The sequence below is a fragment of the Phocoena phocoena genome, chromosome 7, assembly GCF_963924675.1.
Source record: "Phocoena phocoena chromosome 7, mPhoPho1.1, whole genome shotgun sequence".
NCBI classification, from domain to species: Eukaryota; Metazoa; Chordata; class Mammalia; order Artiodactyla; family Phocoenidae; genus Phocoena; species Phocoena phocoena.
In genome coordinates this window covers 95,803,649-95,825,726 of record NC_089225.1, presented here as the reverse complement: position 1 = coordinate 95,825,726, position 22,078 = coordinate 95,803,649, and the positions used below count along the sequence as shown (strand labels likewise).

Here is a 22,078-nt window from a genome sequence, read left to right as displayed (position 1 = left end):
CTAGACGTGTGCTCTGGACTCACCACTGGGGGACTGGTGCCCTTTCAGTGCCACGCTCTGGGATAGTCTATGGTGACCCTTGTGGAACCTTCTGCCGGAGGGTCCCTAGAGTCGAATGAGCTTCCCAATATCTTTGTGGAGCTTCTGTGCTCTCCATTGGACTTGGTGGGGACTCCTTGGGGGGCAGTGTTGAGCTAGAGGCTGGCCTTCAGCATTGCCCTTCCATCCCTCCCAAACAGGGGGTGAAGGTCAAGCTCCCCCATTCCTGGCCCCTGATTTCCTCCTGAGTTCTGGTCCAGGAGCATCTTGCTACCTCGTAGAACACAGACTTCAGCTAGGTCCCCTCTCCCCCATCAGTTCCTCAGGTAAGTCTGAACTCCATGCTGGAGTTCCTACTAGAGTATGATATATTCTGCTGTAATAAGAACCTGCCCTAATAAAAGTATCTGAGCAAGTCGAACCTCCAGAAAGGGACCGCTGTCCTTTAGGGCAGGGGTGATTCTATTGCCTTGATTGCTCCGGGAGCCCCAGCTCTGCCCCTTACTCCCTCCATCCCTGCCCCCCACCTCGTAGCTGCCTTTGATAAGGAGAAGTTCTCACCAGCTCTCCAGGGCAGGAACTGCTGTTACAAAACTCTTCCTCTTGAGAAGGTAATGGGATGCAACTTTGGGCAGCCTACCCCAAGGGGCGGTGCATGGGCTCTGGTCAGATTGACAGGGTTGCCCAACCGCTGCAGAGGCTTTGGCAGAGGCTTTGGCAGTCTGCGTGAGGCAGAGGGGACAGAGATAGCATGCATGCCTCTTTGGGACCACAAAGTCTGCCCTGGAGCCCAGCTAGGGCAGCTAATCGCCTTGTCATACAGTGGGGCCCACACTTCTTCTGAAACAGCGTTGTCAAAAGCACCACAACTGGGTGACCACTGAATGATCATAATTCGTGTAAGACTTCTTGGGCAGTCAGGGGATATGATCTTGTACCATGGAGCTAAACGAGTCCTCATCAACTGTCTTTAATATTAAAGTCTAGCTGAGTAAGCACTGCACAGAGAGTTACCTAGATCAGCCCCTTCTTCTGGGTGCTCACAACTTGGGACCCATCAAGTCAGCATAGTGGCTGGAAGGGAAGGGCAGAGATGCTCAAGCCTCCCCTCCTGCCCACCAAACCAGACACCCTGGGGAGTAACTGGGACTCCCACACTCTCTTGGTGGGAAGGTACAACGTACAATCTCTTTGGGAAATAACTCAGCCATTTCTTTTTTTCTTTTCTTTTTTTTTTGTGGTATGTGGGCCTCTCACTGTTGTGGCCTCTCCCGCTGCGGAGCACAGCCTCTGGAAGCGCAGGCTCAGCGGCCATGGCTCACGGGCCCAGCCGCTCCGCGGCATGTGGGATCTTCCCGGACCGGGGCATGAACCCGTGTTCCCTGCATCGGCAGGCGGACTCCCAACCGCTGCGCCACCAGGGAAGCCCTCAGCCATTTCTTAAAAGTTAAACATACACCTACCATACCACCTCGCCATTTCATTTCCTAGGCATTTACCCAAGAGGAATAAAGGTATATGTCTATACAAAGATTTGTACACAGGTGAAGATGGGAAACTTATTTGTAATAGCCTGGAATTAGAAACAACTCAAGTATCAACAACAGGTGAATGTGTAAATAAATTGGGATATATCCATGTAGTGGAATACTACTCAACCGTAAAAAGGAACTTGATATATGCTACAACACGGATGATAAAATAATTATGCCAAGTGAAAGAGGGCAGATAATAAGGAGTACATACTGTATGATTCCATTTATACAAAATTCTAGAAAATGCAAACTAGTCTCTAATGACAGAAAGCAAGTAAGTGGTTGCCCGGGGATGGGGAGAGGTGGGGGGAGGGAGAGATGACAAAGGGCACAAGGAAACGGGGCTGATGGATGTGTCTATTATTTTGAATATGGTGATGGCTTCAGGGTGTATATTAAAGGCAAAACTCATCAGACTGTACTCATCATGTTTATGTGAAGTGTATTATACGTTAATAGTACCTAAAGAAAGCTGTTAAGAATGAAAGCAGACCTCCGAAGGAGACTGCAGACAGGAAGCTCCCATGTATCATGAAGAATGGGCTGGCTGAGAAGGGAGTGCAGAGGAGAAACGTCAGGGCCACCGGGCCTTATTCTTGGACAAGGACTTTGAGCCTGCAGGGACTTTAGAGATGATGGTGCCCACTCCCTCATGTTATGGAAAAAGCCTGACAGCTTTGCCAAAGCCACCCAGTGGGATCCCAGCAGGATTAGAACCTCTTTCCTGACTGCCAGCCCGGCTCCTTCCATCCTCCACACCACGGTCTCTCCTCTCAAGTGCTGTCCACCTTAGATGGCCAACTTCTAGAAAGCAGGACTGGTCAGACCAGAGGGCTGGGAAGGGCCGAGGGGACGGCTGACCAGGTGGGGTGGGTGGGTCTCAGTCAGAGGACCTGGGCTTCTCTCCTCTGGGAGCAGGGTGGGCAGTGGCACTCCTTCTTCTTAAAATCCACAGAGCAGGCATGGCAAACCAGGCCTCCGCAGAGCCTGGGGAGCAGAAGCGGAAGAGTGGGTATGTGTGGGTGCGTATGGGGGAGGGGGTCAATGGGGTTCGAGCATCTTTGTGTCCACCTGTGTGTTTCCCATCTCCCAGCAGAATGGCCCTGGGTCTATCTCAGGAGGCCTTCCCTTTCCTAAAAGGGGTCCCAATGCCCCACCCCTCCAGGGTCCTCTGACTCCAAATGGCAGGTTCTCCTGATAGCCCACTGTCATCTCTCTTGCTGTTTGTCCTGCCACTGTGTTTCCAGGGCAAGGTGAGGGAAGCAGATTCCTCTGTACAGGAAATCCCTTCCCTGATGAGATTAGCTGATCGATTAATCAGTCTATTTGTGGAAGGGTTACCCAGTCCCGTCTTCCAGATGCCATTCCTTGTCTGCCCCCTTTCCACTGTTCTTGTTCACGTCTCTGCAAGGTGTCAGGTAAAATGAGTAGCCAGCTTTAAGTGGCCTTTCATAAATGCCTATTTCCTGTGTCCCTCCCTTCCCTGGAGTGGGCAGCGGGCCGTGGGCTGGTGGAAACTGGGTTGTCCCAGAGGAAGGATTCTGTACCCCCCCACACACACCCATTACCTGCACAGGTACCGCCGAGACAGCCGACTAAAGATCTTGTTACAGACAACACAGCATCCAGGGGCCAAGGAAGAGAGATGCTGGACCTTCTGCCACAGGTTATCCTTCTCTCTAATGGGTGGGTGGAGGTGAACACACACACACACACACACACACATACACACAAGACAGAAATATGGAAATGCACAGATGGAGAGATGGAGAGGGACAGAAAGAGATACACAGAAACAAAGAAGAGAGAGACAGAGAGGGAGTCACACAGAGATATACACATAAAGATACCAAAAGAGATGAGAGACAGTGGAGCAGAAAGAGACAAAGAAATGGAGAGGGAGACAAAGAGGGATGGAGAGACAGACACTCAGAGAGAAAAAAAGGAAGTCAGGGAGTTGGAGAAGGAGACAGAGACACACAGAGAAGCAGACAGGGAGATCAATGTCGAGGGAGAGAGAAAGACACAGGGGAAAAGATGCAGAGACAGACAGGGACAGAGACACAGACAGAGAGGGAGACAAATATGGAGAAAGATGGAGAGACCAAGAAAGAGACATAGTGATGGAGAAAGACATGTAACACACGTAGTTACATATGTTTATGCTCCTGCAAAACTATCCCATTTTTTAAAAGAATGTTTAGGAATATGGGTTGTTCAACATTTTTATCAAAATGACATACACACGTACGATTTAAAAATCGAGCAGTATGGAAGGACTTATATCAAAAGGCAATAGATATACCTCCTTCCCATACTCAGTGGCAAACCACTTCTTACATGCTTTAGCTTTTTCTCCTTGATATTATTTCCATATTTAAGTAATATGCTCATATTCCTCCTCCGTGATTTATCAAGAAAGAACATCTTCCATAGAGCTCCTTGATATCACAAGGAGCACACTCTTAATTAACTTCCTAAGAAGGGCAGTGTGCGAGGTGAATTTTATGTGACCTGTCTATCTGAAAAAATGTCTTTCCTCTGTCACCTCCCCAACTTGCTTCCTAGTTTGGCTGGATATAGAATTCTAGGGCAAAAGCCAGCTTTTCTCAGAACTTGAAAGCATTACACCATTGAGTCTTAACATTTGAGGATATGGGTTATTTATTACCATCCTCACTAACTCCTCCTCCTTCTTCCCAGTGCAGTTATATCCCCATTTTTGGTTCCTCTATTGGTTACTGTTGGAATTTTACAGAATATACTCACACATTTATTTCTCACTCATTCATTGACTATAGATAGCATCATACGACTGCCATTCTGTACTACGATGGTGCCAGCATCCCTGCTCTTCAGCTTTCCTCCTTCTCAACCTTCTATCTTATCTATTCCTGCAACATCCAATGTGGTAGCCACTAGCCACATGCGGCTATTTAGATGTATATTTAACTTTTTATTTTATTAATTTTTAAATTTAATGATTCTTTAAATTCTACAGTACTTTACAATTTTCAAAAGTTTCACACACATGATTTCATGTAATCCCATAATAACCCCCTTTAAAAAAAATCCCCTACCCCTATATTTTCCCTTCCCCCTTTCCTTTCCCCACTGGTAACCACTAGTTTGTTCTCTGTATCTGTTAGTCTGCTTCTTTTTGTTTAATTCACTAGTTTGTTGTGTTTTTTAGATTCCACATATAAGTGATATCAGGTGTATATTTAACTTAATTAAAGTTAAATAAAGTTAAAACTTCAGTTGCACCAGCCATTGAGGTACTCAATCGCTATGTGGGACTAGTAGCTACCATATCGGACAGGGCAAAATCAGGACATTTCCATCTTCACAGAAATTCCTGTTGGATTCTGTTCTATACTTAATATTGTTTAGGTGGTAACATTTAGGTTTGTTCTATAATTATGATTGTTTTCTGTGCTTTGCCTTTAGGTTGATTCCAATACTGAAAAAAATCAATGAAAAGTATTTACATTATCAGACAATGTATAAGCACATTGCATCAACTGAAGCTAAGATGTAACATTTCCCTTCTTGGAAATTTTCTGTTTTTCTAGGACTTCCTAATTGCCTTTCTTTGCTCTTTGCATGACTTGCCTTTAACATAGCCTAATCCCCCATGCCCCTAATTCTTCATCATATCAGATAGTCTTCTAATGCTCTTCTCCCCTGAGACCTCCCTCCTGGGCCCTCAATACTTCTGCTATAGCCTGAACTGACTGCTTCCTGGGCTTGCTGCCCCCTTGTCATCTTGGGAATTCCCTTTTCTTCTCTCATGGGCTAGAGCTACTATTCCCTGAACTCTGCAACTTCTCCATTCTTGGATTATTTCCTTGTTATTTTGGAGCACATCCTTAATTAACTTCCTAAGAAAGGCTGTGTGGGAGGTGAATTTTATGTGACCTATCTGAAAAAATGTCTTTCCTCTATCACTTCCCCACTTGCTTCCTAGTTTGGCTAGATACAGAATTCTAGGGCAAAAGCCAGTTTTTCTCAGAACTTGAAAGGATTACACCATTGAGTCTTAACATTTGTTGGGTTCTACTCCTTTTATGAGTGGACCTGTCTTTTAGGATATTCTCCTTATCTTTGTTTTACTGAAATTTCACAATGATGTATCTAGATGTAGTTTACCACCCACCCCTCTCCTTTATTGTGCTGGTCACTCAGTGAAATCTTTAAATCTGAAGATCTATGTCCATCAGAGCTGGGAAAGTGTCTCATATTTCTATCTGATAATCACCTCCTTTTTATTCTTTTCATTTTTGGAATTCCTGTCAGTTGGAGAAGATATTAGAACTCTTAGATTGATTCTCTATGTCTCTATTTCTCTCACGTCTTCATTTATCTGTGCTTTTATTCTGCTTTCTGAGAAACTGCGTCATCTTTATCTTCTAATCCTAATGAATTAAAAATAATTTCAGTGATCATATTTTTAATTTCCAAGAATGCTTCTCATCTTTTGATGGTCGCTTTTCACAGCATCATGGAAGATGGATCATTTTTGTTTGTTTATCTTTGTCACTCCCCTTTATTTTCTAGCCTCTCTTCAAATGTCTGGGGATCCTTGGCTGTCATTTCACGTTTAAGAAAGAGGTGATCGGGGGCTTCCCTGGTGGCGCAGTGGTTGAGAGTCCGCCTGCCGATGCAGGGGACACAGGTTCGTGCCCCGGTCCGGGAAGATCCCACATGCCGCGGAGCGGCTGGGCCCGTGAGCCATGGCCGCTGAGCCTGCGCGTCCGGAGCCTGTGCTCCGCAACGGGAGAGGCCACAACAGTGAGAGGCCCGCGTACCGCGAAAGGAAAAAAAAAAAGAAAGAAAGAGGTGATAAAAGCTGCTAGAGCTCCAGGGAGTAGAAGGGGATGATTGGAGAGATTGGGTAGCGAGCTACCTGCCACTCCAGACTCTCAAATGCCAGAACGCTCTGCTCTTTTATTTGGGGCTTTCTTTAGAGAAAGACCTTTTAGTTATTTGTCTGGGTGATAGGCCCCTCACTGTTAGATGTTCTGCAGTGGGAGGCAGGCAGAAAGCACGGGTTGTACACTGCTCTTTCTAATGACTTTATCAGTTAATTTTCCTGATTTCTGCCCCTCATCTCACTTCTGCCATCTGTGTTCTTGGTGTCTCTGGGCCCTGAAGTTCTAACTTGGGCTAAATCCAGTATCCACTTTTCCATCTGTTTTCTGGCTTCTGGAAATTAGCTGAAATCTCTCATTTGTGGTTGGCTCCTTCACCTTTCTCTCTGTTTATGTTTTATTCTTTTACAGTCATTTTAGTGAGATCTCAGGATGGAGACTGGATAACGTGTGGTCAGTCTACCATCTTGACACAGAAGTCAACCTTCATGCTCCATCATTTTTTTTTTGCTTAAGGCCATATCTTCCACAACGCTTCTGGGAGGAACATTGTGTTATGTGGTTTGGGGCCTTGCGATGAATTTCTTTAGCACTAGGAAAAACATTTGTCTCTCCGGATGAACTGGTATTGCTCCTTTGAATGGACAGTGAAACTTTCTGTGTTTCCCTTTTCCATCCTGCTATCAAGATGTTCAGAGCTAAGTTCTAACCCTAAAACTTCAGGAGTATATATTTTTCATCTTTCATTAAATCTTCTGTTTTTCTTTAACTATATATATATATATGTGTGTGTGTGTGTGTGTGTGTGTGTGTGTGTCTGTATGTGTGTATGCATGCACATATACACAATATATATGTCTTATTGTTAGCTACCTTAAATTCTTTTGTGAGATATATAGCTAATTTTTTATTAGCTTCCTCCTGGTTGACAGCTCCTTAAATTTCTTAAATTTAAATTTAAATTAAATTCCTTAAATTCTTTCTTCTTTCCAGGCTGATCTCTCCCTTTTCTCATCTTTAATCACTTGGATATTGTGCAAGACGATTTAGTCCTAGATGATCCCTCAGTAACCTTCCGATTCTAATGGAACCTGAGTCCAATGGTCTCCTATTTCCTGAAGGAGGTGAAAGTATATACATATATATACATATATCTGTGAATTAGCTCCTCACTAGACCGAAGGGTAGAAAGCAGGTTTTACACATTTCATCCATCCTGCAGTGAGCTTAGTGGTTTAGGATTGATCCTGGTGAGCTCAGCCTCTGGAACCCAGGACAGCTGACCCAAGATGGGCCACAGGCCCAATCGTCTGAGGAAGTCCAGTAGGCAGGCAGTGTAGGACATGCGACTACCTCTTGGTTAACCTATGGGCTCCTTTCCCTTCTCCTAACCTTGGTTGGTGTGTGTGTGTATGTGGGGGTTGGAGGGTAGCTTGCCTTAGAGGCAGAGGACTCTATGCAACTTATATGCTGTGTGTCCTTGGTGGCCAAGCCAGCCTCTCTGGCCATCGGTTTTCTCATCTATAACATGGGAATAGGGACTTCCCTGGTGGTGCAGTGGTTAAGAATCCGCCTGCCAATGCAGGGAACACGGGTTGGAGCCCTGGTCCAGGAAGATCCCACACGCCGCAGAGCAACTAAGCCCGTGCGTCACAGCTGTTGAAGCCCGCGTGCCACAACTACTGAAGCCCGAGTGCCTAGAGCTCGTGCTCCGCAACAAGAGAAGCCACCTGAATGAGAAGCCTGTGCACCACGATGAAGAGTAGCCCCCGCTCGCCGCAAATAGAGGAAGCCCGCACGCAGCAACGAAGACCCAATGCAGCCAAAAATAAATAAAGAAAGAAAGAAAGAAAAGAAAAGAAACGACATGAAGGAAACGTAAATGCATATTCCTAAGTGAAAGAAGCCAATGTGATGCTGTGGAGCAACTAAGCCCGTGCGCCACAACCACTGAGCCTGCGCTCTGGAGCCCGCAAGCCACAACTATTGAGCCCACGTGCTGCAACTATTGAAGCCTGTGTGCCTAGGGCCTGTGCTCTACAACAAGAGAAGCCACAGCAATGAGAAGCCCGCGCACTGCAACGAAGAGTAGCCCCTGCTCGTCACAAGTAAAGAAAGCCCGTGTGCAGCAACGAAGACCCAATGCAGCCAAAAATAAATTTATAAAAAAAAAACAAAGAAGGGAATAACAGCAGGGGATGGCTGAAAGCAGAAAATGAGTTAGTACATACAAAAGGTCCAGAGCTGCTGTACCATGTCCCCCGGTCCCCAGTGTCCCACCCTTACTGAATCAGCTCCAGCACCCGCCTCTTCATGGCCCGGACCAGGTCCCGCTGCCCGCCAAGCTCCTCCTCATGCATGGCACCCTTCCTTTCAGCCTCCTGTTGGTTGTGCTCCAGCTCCGCCTGCAGCCGGGCCCTCTCTTCCTGACACCTGGGCGCAGAAGGAAGACTGAGTTGTGAAGGGAAAAGCGCAGCATGTGTGTCTGAGCTGGGCTGGGCCTCTGCCTGACAGGGAGCCCCACCAGGGAAGCTGGTGATGCCTCCTGCAGCTGAAGTGGGCACACACACACGCACACCACACACCATACATTCACAATACAGCACACACACCACACCCAGCACACATTCACAACACATACAGGCACACACACTACACTAGACACCACGCACGCACACCACACATACAACACAGCACACACACACTACACACACCACAACATATACCACATACCACACACACATCATAACACACATCACACACATGTACATAACACATACCCCCCCCTCCACACACACACCACAGTGAACCAGGCACTGTGTGGCCTGACACCTACAGATTGTCTCTTCATCAACCGTTCAGAGCAGTGAAAACAGGGCCTCGCCTTGCATGTTCCTTTAGAGGGCACAAGCCAACATTTTCATTTGTTTTCCTTCTTTTTCTTTCTTTTTTTTTTAAAACATTTCCATTTTAAAATGTAATTTCCTGGAAGGCATGTTGACAATCCTGGCAGCTCTCTGGGGGGAAGTGGGTGTTTGGGAACCCAGGCCGGACGGACTGTGCCTGCTGAAAACATTTGTGGCGTTTGGGGAAGAGGAGTAAGTGGTGTACGATTTGAAGTGATTTTTTGGCTTTAAAATATTTTGAAAAATTTCATTACATTGTCTTTTCAATTTAAAAAAGTCATCTTAAACATATGGCTTTCTTAAATTTCCCTTTCAGTTTGGGCTTTGAAACTCTTCAGCTCAATTCTTGGCTCTTGCTTTTGTCTTTAGTGGCTTCCTAGAAGGTTCCAAGAAATGTAATGGACTGGAAATAAAAAGGTCCCAACCCCAGGTCCCAGGCTCTTACTCCGTGGCTCAGATGGGCGGGTGTTGCAACGGCGGTGCCCATCCTGTGATCTCTGGATGCTCTCTCTCTCTCTCTCTCTTTCTTGCGCTTGCGCGTGCGCGGGTGTATGTGTGTGTGTGTGTGTGTGTGTGTGTTTGTGTGTGTGTACCCGTGCCCCTGGCTGAGTGTGTTTGAGGGGAAGAGGCTTGACAAGGAATTGAGTTATAATTTAAAAAATTCAGCCACGTAGTATGCTGCAGGGAGGAAAGCTGAGTGGGCCATGAAATCAAACCGACACAGCTAGCCACCAATTCCAAAAAGGCGGGTTCCCGCAGCCTTAGGGAGAAGTGACTTTTAACGAACATTCTAGTCTTCAGCCTCTTCATTTCTTAGTATTAGGATTTCATTTTCCTAAGCTAGTTTACTTGCCCAGTGATCCCAGGGTCTCTGGTGTGGCCAGGCCCTAATGTGACCACTGCGGTTAGTGTGTTTCTTTGTGATAAACCAGTAAGATAATTGTGTGACAGTGACAAAGGTGGGGCCAAGATGCAGAGTTGAGGGGATGCTCAGGAGGTCTTCTTAGACAAGGCGACATTTAAGCAGATCTGAAAGACGAGGAGGTAGCCGTGTAAAGCCAGCCAAGGGCACATGCAAAGTTCTGCAAGTTGGCAAGAACATGGCTTGTTTGAGGAAATGAAAGAAGGGCTAGTGACACTGTAGTTCCCAGAAGGGCACGGCTGGGGAGGCAGGAGGCAAGGTGGGAGGTAGGCAGGGTCCCTCAGGGGCCCCAGAAGGAGTGGAGTTTGATCACAGGGCAAAGGAAGCCATTGAAGCATTTTAAGTATTTAAAGTATATATGGGGGTGACAGACACTCCTAGGGCAGGAGAGGACATGGAAGGAATTAAAGTCTACTGAGTACCTACTAGGTGCCCGGCACTGAGCTTAGTACTTTATAGCCTTGTTTCATTGAATTTTCACAAATTTATGGGACAGGTGATATGATCATCATTTCACAGGAAAGAAAACAGAGCTTCAGAGAGGGAGTAACACTTGCCCAGGGTCACACAGCTTGATAAGTGAGGGGAGCAAAAATCTGAATGCAGGCCTGTCCAGCTCTAATCTCTTCTTGCCTCCCCACACCTGCATCCACGCAGGGCCCTGATCTCCGGTGGTTTGTGGCACCAGGGCTGAGTGGGTAGCAGGTAGGAGAGAGGGGTGGATACTTATGGTCCTGTGGCATGCCTCCAAGGAGCTCAATGCTGCCACCCAAGGTGGGGGGAAGATTTGATGTTTGCCTAATTCCCCATCTGAGGACCTTCCACTTGTACCTGTCCTAATCCCTTTTGCTTTGAGGTCTAACCCAGAGGGCAGAGGTAACCCATTTGCTTGGAAAGATGGTCTCACAGACCATGTGAGCTGGAAGAGATCCAACCATCTCCTTTTGCAAATCAGGGACCTCAGGCCGAAGAGGGAAGGTCAGTGTCCTGGCGCCCCACAGCCAGACAGCTGGGGAGTGGGTATCAGAAGCCCAAGTGTATTTTTATAGCCCCAAGCTGGTCTGCTCTGGGGCCTGCTGTGTCTCACCTTTGTGTCTAGCCTGGGGCTCTGCACCCCTGCCCACCTTAAGTCTATTCTCCACACCACAGCCAGAGCAGTGCTTCAGAAACCCAAGTCAGACTATGAGAGCCCTCTGCTTCTCCACCACGTGGGAGCCTCTGCTCCAGCCACAGGCCTGCTTGTCCCCAAGCTCATGTCTCCTGGGCCTTTGCATCTGCCAGTCCCCCTGCCTGGAGCACTCCTCTCGAGATACCTGCATGGTTCAGCTCTTCCTGTGGTTGGGATTTCTGCTCAAATGTCACCTCCTCGGACAGGGCTTCCCTGACTCCAATGCTAGATGATTCTCCTGTCCCTCTCTCTCTCTCTCTAGTCCCCACAGGGCCCATGACCACCTGACAGTGTATTTCCATTTGTGGATCTATTGTCTGTCTCCCTACATCTCCCTAGGTGTGTGAGCGCAGACATTGCCTGTTCTGTTCCCTTGTGTCTCCCCACGTGGCCATAGCAGAGGCACAGTAAATACTGTTCATTAACCACCTGGGCCCCCGTGGCCCTTCTCTTCACTGAAATACCATCACCAGCTCGAAGCCCACGGCCCCTTTCCCAGGGGTGAGGGGTTTGTCTAAGTTCCCTGGATCCCAGGAGGCAGGGGACGCATCCTTGTCCAGGCCTCAGGGGCTTCTGTAACTTACCACCGAATTCCGATGACTCTCTGGTGGGTCCCCCCGCCCAGCCTATCTCCCCAACTCCACACTCAGCCGCCCACCCAAGGATCCACTTAGAGTCTAGCAGTGGTCTTGAACTTAGCAGGCTCCTAACCCAATGCCTGAGCCTTCCCTGCCGACCTGCTCTGCCACACAGTGACTCTACTTTTCCAGCCGGTCAGGCTGAAGACTGGGAGTCATTCTTGACTTCCTTCTTTCTCTCACACCCCACAACCATCCCTCAGGAAGCCCGACCTCAGGTTGGATCCAGGATCCAGCGGCTCCTTCACGTCTCCAGTGCATCCCAGCTCCCCTTCGTCATCAGTCTCCTCTCTTCCACCCCTGCTAGCCTATAGACCAGCTCCACGGAGCAGCAGGCGTGAGTCCTTGAAGCACATGTCAGCCCAGAATAGGCACATCCACACAGACAGAAGGCAGACTAGCAGTCGCCTAGGGCTGGAGGGTTGGGGCGAGATGGGCCGTGACTGTTAATGAGTATAGGGCTTCTCTCTGGGGTGATAAAAATAATCTAAAATTGATGGTGGTGATGGATGCACAACTTCGTGAATACACTAAAAACCACTGGATTGTTTTTTCAAAGCAGAGAAACATCTTTTTAACATGCAGACAGTCACATCGTGTCCCTCCTCTGCTCAGGACTCTCAGTGGTTCTAAGTCAAGTCAAAGCCAAGGTCCTTTTGATGACCTGCTAGGGTCTCCTGTTACCCACCTGACCTTTTCCTACAGCCCTGCCCTCTTTCACTCCACTGGGGCTACAGTGGCGTCCTCGATGCCATGCGCATTCCCACGGCAGAGCCTTTGCCCTTGCTGTTCACCCTGCCTGGAACATTCCTTGACCACATATCCAATGGCTCAGACCTCAGTTCCTTCAGGTCTTGATTCAAATGTCACCTTTCCAGGGAGGCCCCCTTGGCCATGCCAGCTCATCTAAAATGTCACCCCTGACACTCCCCATTCCCCTTCCCTGCTTTATTTTCTTCTTCTTAGAACTTATCACAATCTGCGTCCTATGTATTTTACTTGCTTGTATTTATCATCTGCCTCCCCCACTGGCATGTAAGCTCCAAAAGGGCAGGCATTTTGTCTGTTTTGTCCATGAGAGTATCTTCAGCACATAGAACAGGTCTGGCTCCGAGTGCCTGTGGAATGACCGAATGAAGGACGGGATGATGGGGGCAGGGCAGGGGTCTGTGAAACAAGGGCTCTCCCAGCCTCAGGGAGCAGCCTGGGGCTGGGCAGTCTGCCTGGAGCCTCCTGGCTTCTCCCTCCAGCCTGCTTTGATTCCCAGAGATGGCCTTGAGTGGGCAAGGCCCCTGCACTCACTTAGGGCCTGAATCATGGGATTCTTTGCTGACCAAACCACAGGACTGAGCTGAGAGTCTGGTGGGAGGAGTCCCCGGGGGCCTTTTGGGGTTGGTTCCTGGGCCCCCGGGCCTCTCGCAGCCTATTTAGCAGCCAGTAGACAGCTCTGTGATTCAGTCTGAATCACAGCTATGCAGGCTCCCCTGGGGGTCAGGGCAGGTGTCGGTCAAGTGGGAGAGACCAGGCAGGCGGGCAGACTGAGGCACGTGGAGACCAAGGGAGAGACACACAGAGAAACTGAGTCAGACCAAGGAAGATCTTTGCATGGTGTCATAATTTCTTTAAAAATAAATTATGGCAAAGAAACTGAGACACTGAGAGACTGAGGGGGAACGCAGAGACAAAACATGCACTTTGGACCCTTGAGGTGAATGTGATGGTGGGAGGATGAAGATGCCAGATGCTGAGAGAGGCTGAGGGGAGAGACAGGAGACTGACACACCAGCACTGGGGATACTGGCTGATGGGGCAGCTTTTAGGCCCAATGGTTCTGGAGTCAGTTGTAGGGTCTGGATCTCAGCTCCTCTACTAACTAGCTGATGTTGGGTGAGTTAGGTGGGTCTTTGAGCCTTAGCCGCCTAATTTATAAAGTGGGGGTTCTTGGAGGACCGATCTCCTGAGATTGTTACCAGGAAGCACCTGGAACAGTGCCAGGGACATAGTAAGTGCTCAGTGATGACAGTTATGATTACTGTAACCAAGAGGATGAAAAAGCGAACGTACAATAGGGAACAGGAAAATAAGAGGCAAAGAGGGAGACGGAGAGAGATAGTGGGGCAGGAGTGTGGTGGGAGAGGGATGCTGTGTGGACGGAAAAGAGAGAGGGGAGCCCAGAAGAGGCAGCAGAAAGGCGCAAAGGTGAGTGTGGGAGGGAAGGGAGGGATGGGACGCATAGACCTCTCCTGGGGCTACTGAGGCAGGCCAGCGAGGGAGGGGGCTGGCAAAGGGGAGGGGAGGGGAGGGGGCAGGAACACCCTAAGGGTGGGAACAATTTCCTGTATGTACAACATGCCAAAGCTGTGCCCACACAGGGCCTGGTGCAACGCTTGCTGGCATGACTGTGAATGTGAGCCTCCTGCCCCCCTGGCCTCCTGGCTCCCATGCCCTGTGGCACTGGTGGTTGCCTAGGTTACCTGTTGAGTTGTTCCTGCAGTGCCTTCAGCTCCCCTTCCTGCTCCTTCAGCAGCCGTTCCTGGTGCTGGGCCTGCTCCATGGTTTTCTGGAGCCCATGTCTGAGACTCTGAGGGCAGGGAGAGGGTAAAAGGAGGGGAAACGGAAGCTGAAGGAGGAGGGCAGAGACCCCAGCCCGGGGTCTGACCTGACAAACACCCCCGTGAGACCCCAGGCCATGTGAAACAGCCCTTGGGTGGAGAGCAGGACTGGGGACAGCGCTGGGAGCTGTGGTGCTTGGCTCTGCCCCTGGGTGAGCCTGGAGCCACCATTTCTTCCTTCGCTAAAGGACGGAAGTTACAGACCTCAAGGATCTGGAAGACTCAGGCTAGGGAGGATGCTGAAGGAAGCCTTGAAAACAATTTGGGTGACCTTGAAGAGAAACATCTACAGGAGCAATTAGGTAGGGCCTGCAATAGCAGAGCCTAGATATTGGGAAGAAACCTGCCAATAATGAGGGCTATGGCACTTGAGGACAAGCAACTGCCCCGAAGAACTGTTGGGAAGGGATTACGAACTCAGATGCCTACAGGGGCTGGGCAGGATGAACAAAGTGGGCCTGGTGTGAGGCAACAGGGAGAGGTGGGTATTGTGGTAAACAGAAGAACGCGTGTTCTTCATGTGATGAACTGGAGAACTTCCAAGAGGCATCCTCAGATCATAATGATCCTGTGTGGCCCAATGCAAATTGGTCTGTGGGCTGGAATGGCCCTGGGCCATCCTTGAAGACACCCACCTGTGGGCTAGGTTAGAGATGGGGAGCAGAGACAGGTACAGAGCTCAACTGCTCTCACCTTGACCACATCCTGCAAGGCCATCTCTGCTTGTTCCTCTCTCCTGGTTGCATGGGTCACTCCTATTTGCTCTTGGGGCTTCTCCGTGGTGGAGCCTTCCTTTGTTTCCAGGCCCTGAAGGACCCAGAACTCCCTGGGGATGCTGGGCACTTTCCCGCCCTGACGGCTCCCTGACACTGCATCCCTTATCATCTCTTTGGGGCTGGAGGCCAGCAGCCTATGGATATGACTCCTCTCTGCTTCCCCTTCATAAGTCCCATCTATTGTTCTCTGGCCCTCTGCACTCAGCAAAACCCCCCTGCCCTCAGTATCTGTCCCTATCACCTCCTTCAGAGTCCCTTTGGTCCCCTTGCCCTGTCCCTGGATGCTAGGTGTTGAGTTCTCCAGGCACATTCCCGTCCTTGGAGCTCCTTTCTCCTGGTTTTGCTGAAGCTCCTCCCCCTCTAGTTCCCACGTGCTCTGGGGAGGCCCAAGCCTCCTGGGATCTTCTTTCTTCTTTTCCAAAAAGAGGGGCTGATGCTTGTGTTGCTGGGACCTGGGGAGTCCGGCCAACCTGTCTTCCCTGGGTGCATCTCGCAGAGAACTGGCCTGCCTGGTATGTGGCTCCTCTGGGTGCCCTCCTGTGGGGTCTCCATATGTGGGTGAGATCTGCAGAGAAGCCACAAACCCGTCATCCCTCTCAGCACCAATCCACCAACCTGGTGCCTGGGAGAGGCCACAGCCCTAATCCAGTGGGTTTGCTAAATATATGGATTTCTGGTCCTCCCACTGGAAATACTGATTCAGCAGATCTGGGGTAGGGCCCAGGAATCTGAATGTTGAAAAACACCCCAGGTGACCTGAGGCCCAGGCTTTGATCTGAGCAGAGTGCTTCCCGATGCCCTTTCCTTCCTCACCTCTTGCTGGAATCCTTCTCCCTCCTTTACCTCCATCTTCTGCATCGATCTGATTTCCCCTTAGTTCTTCCCACCACTCTCCTCTGATCTTCCCCCCTGAACTTGACTTCTCTGTGTCTCCATTTTCTGGTCTGTAAAATGGGAATAATGATACTTCCTTATAGGGTTGTGGTGAAAGCTTAAATAGACCGACAGCCCCTAAAAATCACCTCTGTCAAGAAGCCTCCTCTGTTCTCCCACGTTCCTGGGCGTGTCTGGTCGCTACACTTAACTTGTGTTGCGGTGTGTTCCTTTAGGGTCTGTCTCCCCAGCAGACCTGGAACTCCTTTAGGTCAGAGACTGAGTCACAGCATCTGCACCTGGGGCCTGGAAGCTGGCGGGGGTGCAAAGCAAGCTTGTGGAAAGATGATAACCACAGGCTACCGCTTACTGGCCACGGAGCAGGAGTCTTGCTCTGTGCAGCACCTGGGCTGTCTCAGTGCGACCTCACGATCCCCCCGTGAGGCAGGACAAGTTATGCGCCCAAGGACCCTGGTTAGTAAGGCATGGAGCTGGGATATCAACCAGGCAATCTGGCTCTTCAATCGCTCCCTGAATTGAACTGGGATGTTTGCAAATTGTCCAGCAGAGGTTGTCTCCCTGGGCTGTTTCCTGGAAGCTTCTGGTCGCCCTCCCCAGCTTTCCCTCCTCCCAGGGGCCCCAGTGGCGCTGCAGGTGCTGCCAGTGGTTCCCTTCTCTCCCTGATATCCTCACCACCTTATGAATACGAGCCTTGGCTTCTGTGGCTCCCTAGCCCCAGGTCCACATGTTGGCCTCTCCCTCTCTGTCCAGCTGGGTCAGGGCTCAGCTACTTCTCAACCTGGGGGTCCCAACAGAGATAGAGAAGAGGCAACTAGGCTGAAGGTTGGGAAGAGGCACCTCCTTAGGGGAATTTTTGATCTTTCTGGGTCTTCTTCCCTGGGTCCAGTTGGAATTGGAGCAGCGGGACCTGAAAGTGAAAGAAGCGGGGGGACCCTGGACCTCTCTCCAGCAGTGGTCTTGGTCCTCAGATGCAGGATACCCCATCTTTCCAACCACCCATTCATCCCACCACCCATCCCACTTTCCTGCCCTTCCACCCTCATGCATGCATCCTTCTCTCCATCCACCCACACATCCTACCCTCCATCCATCCTTCCATTCCAACATCTCAACGTCCATTCATCCTTCTAACCGTCCACCCCAACCACCCAACAACTCTTTAATGAGTGTGTTTTTTGTGCAGCATCATGGGACATCCTAAGATGGCACTGGGAAAACAGAAGGCTAGGGAGGTGGAGAATCGGGAGTCAGGGAGTAAGAAGAGAGGGAGGAAAAGATGGGGCTGGGGGTTGAGGGCTTGGGGTTAGTTTGGGGGGGTGGTAGTAATGGGAGCAGGCATTGAAAAGAAGCTTTCCTCCACGTTGCCCCCACTCACTCTGAGAACATGGGCCAGGCTCCATCCAAGTCTGGCCGTTGCAGGTCCAAGTCGAAGGTCACCTCGTTGAGAGCATAGAGGGAGTCCAGGATGTCTTCCTGGAGTTCAGGGCACAGCAGAGGGCTCCGGGGGCCATACCACTTCCTGTGTTAACAGGGAGCAGCACCCTTGGCCTTTGGCTCTGGTGCTATTGCCACCCCCAACCTCAGAGAATCTGCCTCCACAGCACACCATAGTGGGATGGTTCCCCAGACAGGGTGGTCCATGGGGACCAGGAGGCCGAGCACCCTGATGCTACCAGGACTGGGGCTCTAACCTCCCCTTTGCCCTTTCTTCCTTGGCTTTCCCTTTATGACCCTTATTTTAGTCATCTTTTTTTGGTGTGTGTGGTACGCAGGCCTCTCACTGCTGTGGCCTCTCCCGTTGCGGAGCACAGGCTCCGGACTCGCAGGCTCAGCGGCCATGGCTCACGGGCCCAGCCGCTCTGCGGCATGTGGGATCCTCCCGGACCTGGGTACGAACCCGTGTCCCTTGCAACGGCAGGCGGACTCTCAACCACTGCGCCACCAGGGAAGCCCTATTTTAGTCATCTTTGATATCAAACCACCCTTCTAGGGGTAAAGAGGAATCTTCCCGAGGGAGGGCCACGGGCTCGAATGGTATAAGTAGCCCCACCTGGTGAGCTCTGGGTTCAGGAGGCAGAGCTGCAGGGACTCGGCCAGCTGTCCGTGGGCGAGACAGAAGCGGATGAAGGCTCGGCCTTTTCCCAGCGGGGTCTTCAACTGCACAGCACACAGGGGACAAGTGGGGTGATGGTGGTATTAGGACAGAGGGAACGCAGCCAGCACAGAGGGAGAAAAGCTAGAATGAGTGGTGCATGAGAAAGGGTGTCCTGGGACTTGAGGCTGTGGGAGGAAAGGGGGTGACCGGAAGGGTGTGAGGGCAGGGCTAACGACAGGTGAGGACCAGGTGAGGGGGGCTATGGTCAGTGGAGCTGGGATGGGTGAGAAAGGAGCCTCGGGCAGGCCAGTGTCCCCTCCGGCCACCAAGCCATCCTTGTCAAGGACCTGGGGGCAGGACCCCATGACACCGAGGCCAGCCCCCCTGCCACCTGGCCCTGGATACCTTTTCCTGTGAGTGGACAAAGTGGACTGGCTCCATGTCCCCCCGCTGCCGCCACAGGGCTGTGCAGAGGAAGTCCCAGTAATCCTTCCGAGGCCTCAGGAAGCTCTTCTGCTCTTTCTGGTCAAACTGAGAGCGAGATGAGGGAAAGGAAAGTGTGGAAATGTTCCCTCCCAGAACAGTCTGTGTTCCAGCACACTGAGCACTATAGTGGAAAGGGCTCGTGCAGACAGGCCCACTTCAGGTCCCAGTCTGCCCCTGCTGGCTGTGTGACCAGGAGCAAGCTGCTTGACCTCTTTGAGCGTTCAGTGTTCTCATTCATTCATTCATTCCAGAAATACTTACTGAGCACTTACTATGTGCTGGGCCCTGTTTTAAGCCCTGGGGATACAGCAATGAACAAACGGGATAAGCAAAACATATAGCATGTTGGATTGTGCTGACTGATAAGGAGAAAAATAAAGCGGGGAAAGTGAGTGGAAAGCGCACGGTGTGTGCATGCATGTGTGATATGTGTGTGGGCTGTGTGAGTGTGTGGTGTGTATGTGTGGTGTGTGTGTTAAAAAATGTAGATTAAGGTTTCTAGAGAAAGCCTCACTGAGGAGGCTCTATTCAAGTCCAGATCTGAAGGAAACGAGAAAGGGTTCCATCCAAATTTCTGGGTGAAGAGCTTTCCAGGCAGAGGGAATAGCAAGTGCAAAGGCCCTGAGGTAGGTGCTTTTCTGCCGTGCTTTAGGAAGATCAAGGAGGCCAGTGTGACTGGAGTGCAGCACATGAGGGGCAGACTGGCAGGAGACCACACAGGCACACAACATATACCACACACACACACCTCACACACATGCACACTCACGCCACACATGTACATGCACATTGTCAGAGAAGTAGGAAGAGTATGTGTGTGTGGGGGGGGGATGGGCTGGTCATCAAGCACCTCAGTGGGTTAGAAGGAAAATTACACAAGATGGGCATGTAAAGCGCTTAGCTGGGCACATAATACGTGCTCAATAAAAGCTAGTGATAGTGATGACTGGGGCTCTAACCAGAAGCGAGGAAGGCCAGCCCGAGGACACCTGTGCCTCTGAAACTTTTGTCTTTAGACAGCCCCACCTAACCCAGCCCCCACTAACCCTGCCCCAGCCTTGTCCCACCTCACTTCCCAGGCTACAGTGACAGCCTCCAAGGGTGAGGTTAGATGTCAGGAAGGGTTTGCCGATTGACAGAGATGAGGTAGTGCGTGGTAATGAAGAGAGGCAGTGGCTCTTCCCTCAGGATCTGGGAAAGCCCATTCGGTTATTGGTTATTGGGACCTGGCGAGATGGGAGAGTGGGGGGGAGGGGAGGGCCCTACCTGCAGCAGTTGCTCCAGGCAGCCACAGAGTCTGTGCAGGTCAGCACTGGTGTCTGTCACCGGCTGCTGCCCACCCCCATAGCCCTGGAGGATGGCAGAGATGACAGCTGTGGGGAGGATGGTGGACATCAGGCCTCAGACGGTGAGGGCTCTGAAGGAAAGGCTCTCAAGACCCCTCACCTCTCCCCCAGTTTGGCCCCAGAAACTCTCTCAGCACACACTCACCCTTCAGGTCACTGGTCATCTTGAAGATAGCCCCTTCTTCTGCCATGAGTATTTGAAAATGACGTGATTCCTTGTGGGTCTAGAGGCCAAGAACGAGCTTCTGGCTTCAGCTGTCCAGCTCTCTCCTTATACAAAGGAAGAATCACAGCCAAGAGAAACAATGTGACGTCTCTAGGGTCACACAGCGAGTTCACTGGTAGGAGAAGACCCAGCTCTTTCTTGTAAGGCAGGGCGGGAGGATGATGGTGTGTTCCCCACCTATGGAGCCATTCCTGGGTGCCAGGCCCTGTGTCCTGTGCCTGACATCCTTGTATTATTCAGTCCCCATAATAACCCTGGGAGGTTATTGACTCCATTTTATACCGAGAGAGGGGGGCTTAGAGAGGGTAAGTGTTTTTTCCAATGTCACAAAGTTCTAAGTGGTGAAGCTAGAATTGGAACTCAGGTCCCTGTGCCTGCAGGGCTCATGCTCTCAACCCCGACTGGCTGTGAGCAGCCCTGCTAGTGCTCATGAGTGTAAGCCATGTGGACGCTGGGCTGAGGGGCTGTCACTCCCTCCCCCACAAGGGGCCTTGCCAGAGCAGTCATCAGCCCTGGGACACACATTCATCCTTTCCTGGGCCCCAGCTGCATGGAAAATGTGTGTTTCCTGAGGAAAAGGAGGCAGAAGCAAGGCGAGGCCCCAGAGTCGGGCCTGAGCCAGAATGCTGGGGGTGTGTAGGGAACAGGATTTTAATCGCACTGCTCTCTCCCCAGTGAATCTCAGCCTGTTCCCCCCACAGTGGGTCCCGGGGCTCAGAGAGGAATACTGTGGCCCTGGAGGGCCCGTGGGCTTGTTCTGAGAGCCGGAAGTAAAGACAGGCATGGAGTGGGAGACCCAGGTGTCCTGCCTCCCATGCTGTGGTGCCTGGAATTTGGGAGTGAGTGGGAGTGAAGGAGCGCTAGGACACAGAGGAGGGGAAGGGAGAAGGAAAGGAAGGTAAACGAGGGAGGGTGGGTGGGGAATGGCATTCAGGGAGCACAGTGCTGGGAGTCAAGAGACCTGGTTCTCCATCCTGGCCCTGCTGCTGGCTCATTGTGTGACCTGGGGCACATCCTTCCCCTTTCTCGGGCCTGGATTTCCCCATCTGTAGACCAAGGGGTTGGACTGAGGGTCTCTACTGCTCTTTTTAGCTCAGATGATCTATGAACTCCACAGACACCTAGATGGACCTCCTCCCCTTCTTCACCTCTACCCAGGATTCCTCTGTCCTTGCTCCTGGCCACCCCCAGACCCAGGGGTCTCCTTGCTACTCACCTGGGAAGGCCTGGCTGGTTGGGGCATGGAAAGTAGAGCACTGCTCTGCACAGCCTTCTCCAGAGTTTGCTGCCTGGGAAGTGACTCACGCCCAGTCCAGCAGCCTGGAGGACGGGGAAATCTTGCTCAGAGCAGAAGTGGAAGACTGTGGGGCAGAAGTGGCAGAGGTGGGCTGGAGGGCACCGGGGCAGAATGGTGAGATGGGAGATGGTTCCTCTTAGGCAGACCTGGGATGTGTTCGCTTGTTGGCCAAACACAGATTGGGACCCAGACTCACCGAGGAGGTAGTGGGAATTGTGGCTCTGCGAGTTCCCTCCCCTTCTCATCACGGTCACTTGCTCTTGT

At 50.9% G+C, this 22,078-nt stretch overlaps 1 protein-coding gene across 1 annotated transcript; it reads right to left on the bottom strand.

Annotated features, from left to right (window-relative positions):
- Positions 1–2,458: 2,458 nt before the first annotated feature.
- RUFY4 (RUN and FYVE domain containing 4) lies at positions 2,459–20,482 on the bottom strand. The gene is made up of 11 exons (XM_065881100.1): positions 20,437–20,482; positions 20,212–20,318; positions 18,865–18,990; positions 18,415–18,521; positions 17,740–17,883; positions 17,202–17,271; positions 15,388–16,035; positions 14,557–14,663; positions 8,735–8,881; positions 3,143–3,253; positions 2,459–2,561 (listed from the first exon to the last, which is right to left on the bottom strand). Exons 1-11 carry the CDS (start codon positions 20,480–20,482, stop codon positions 2,459–2,461), a joined length of 1,716 nt encoding a protein of 571 aa, XP_065737172.1.
- Between the last annotated feature and the right edge of the window lie 1,596 nt (positions 20,483–22,078).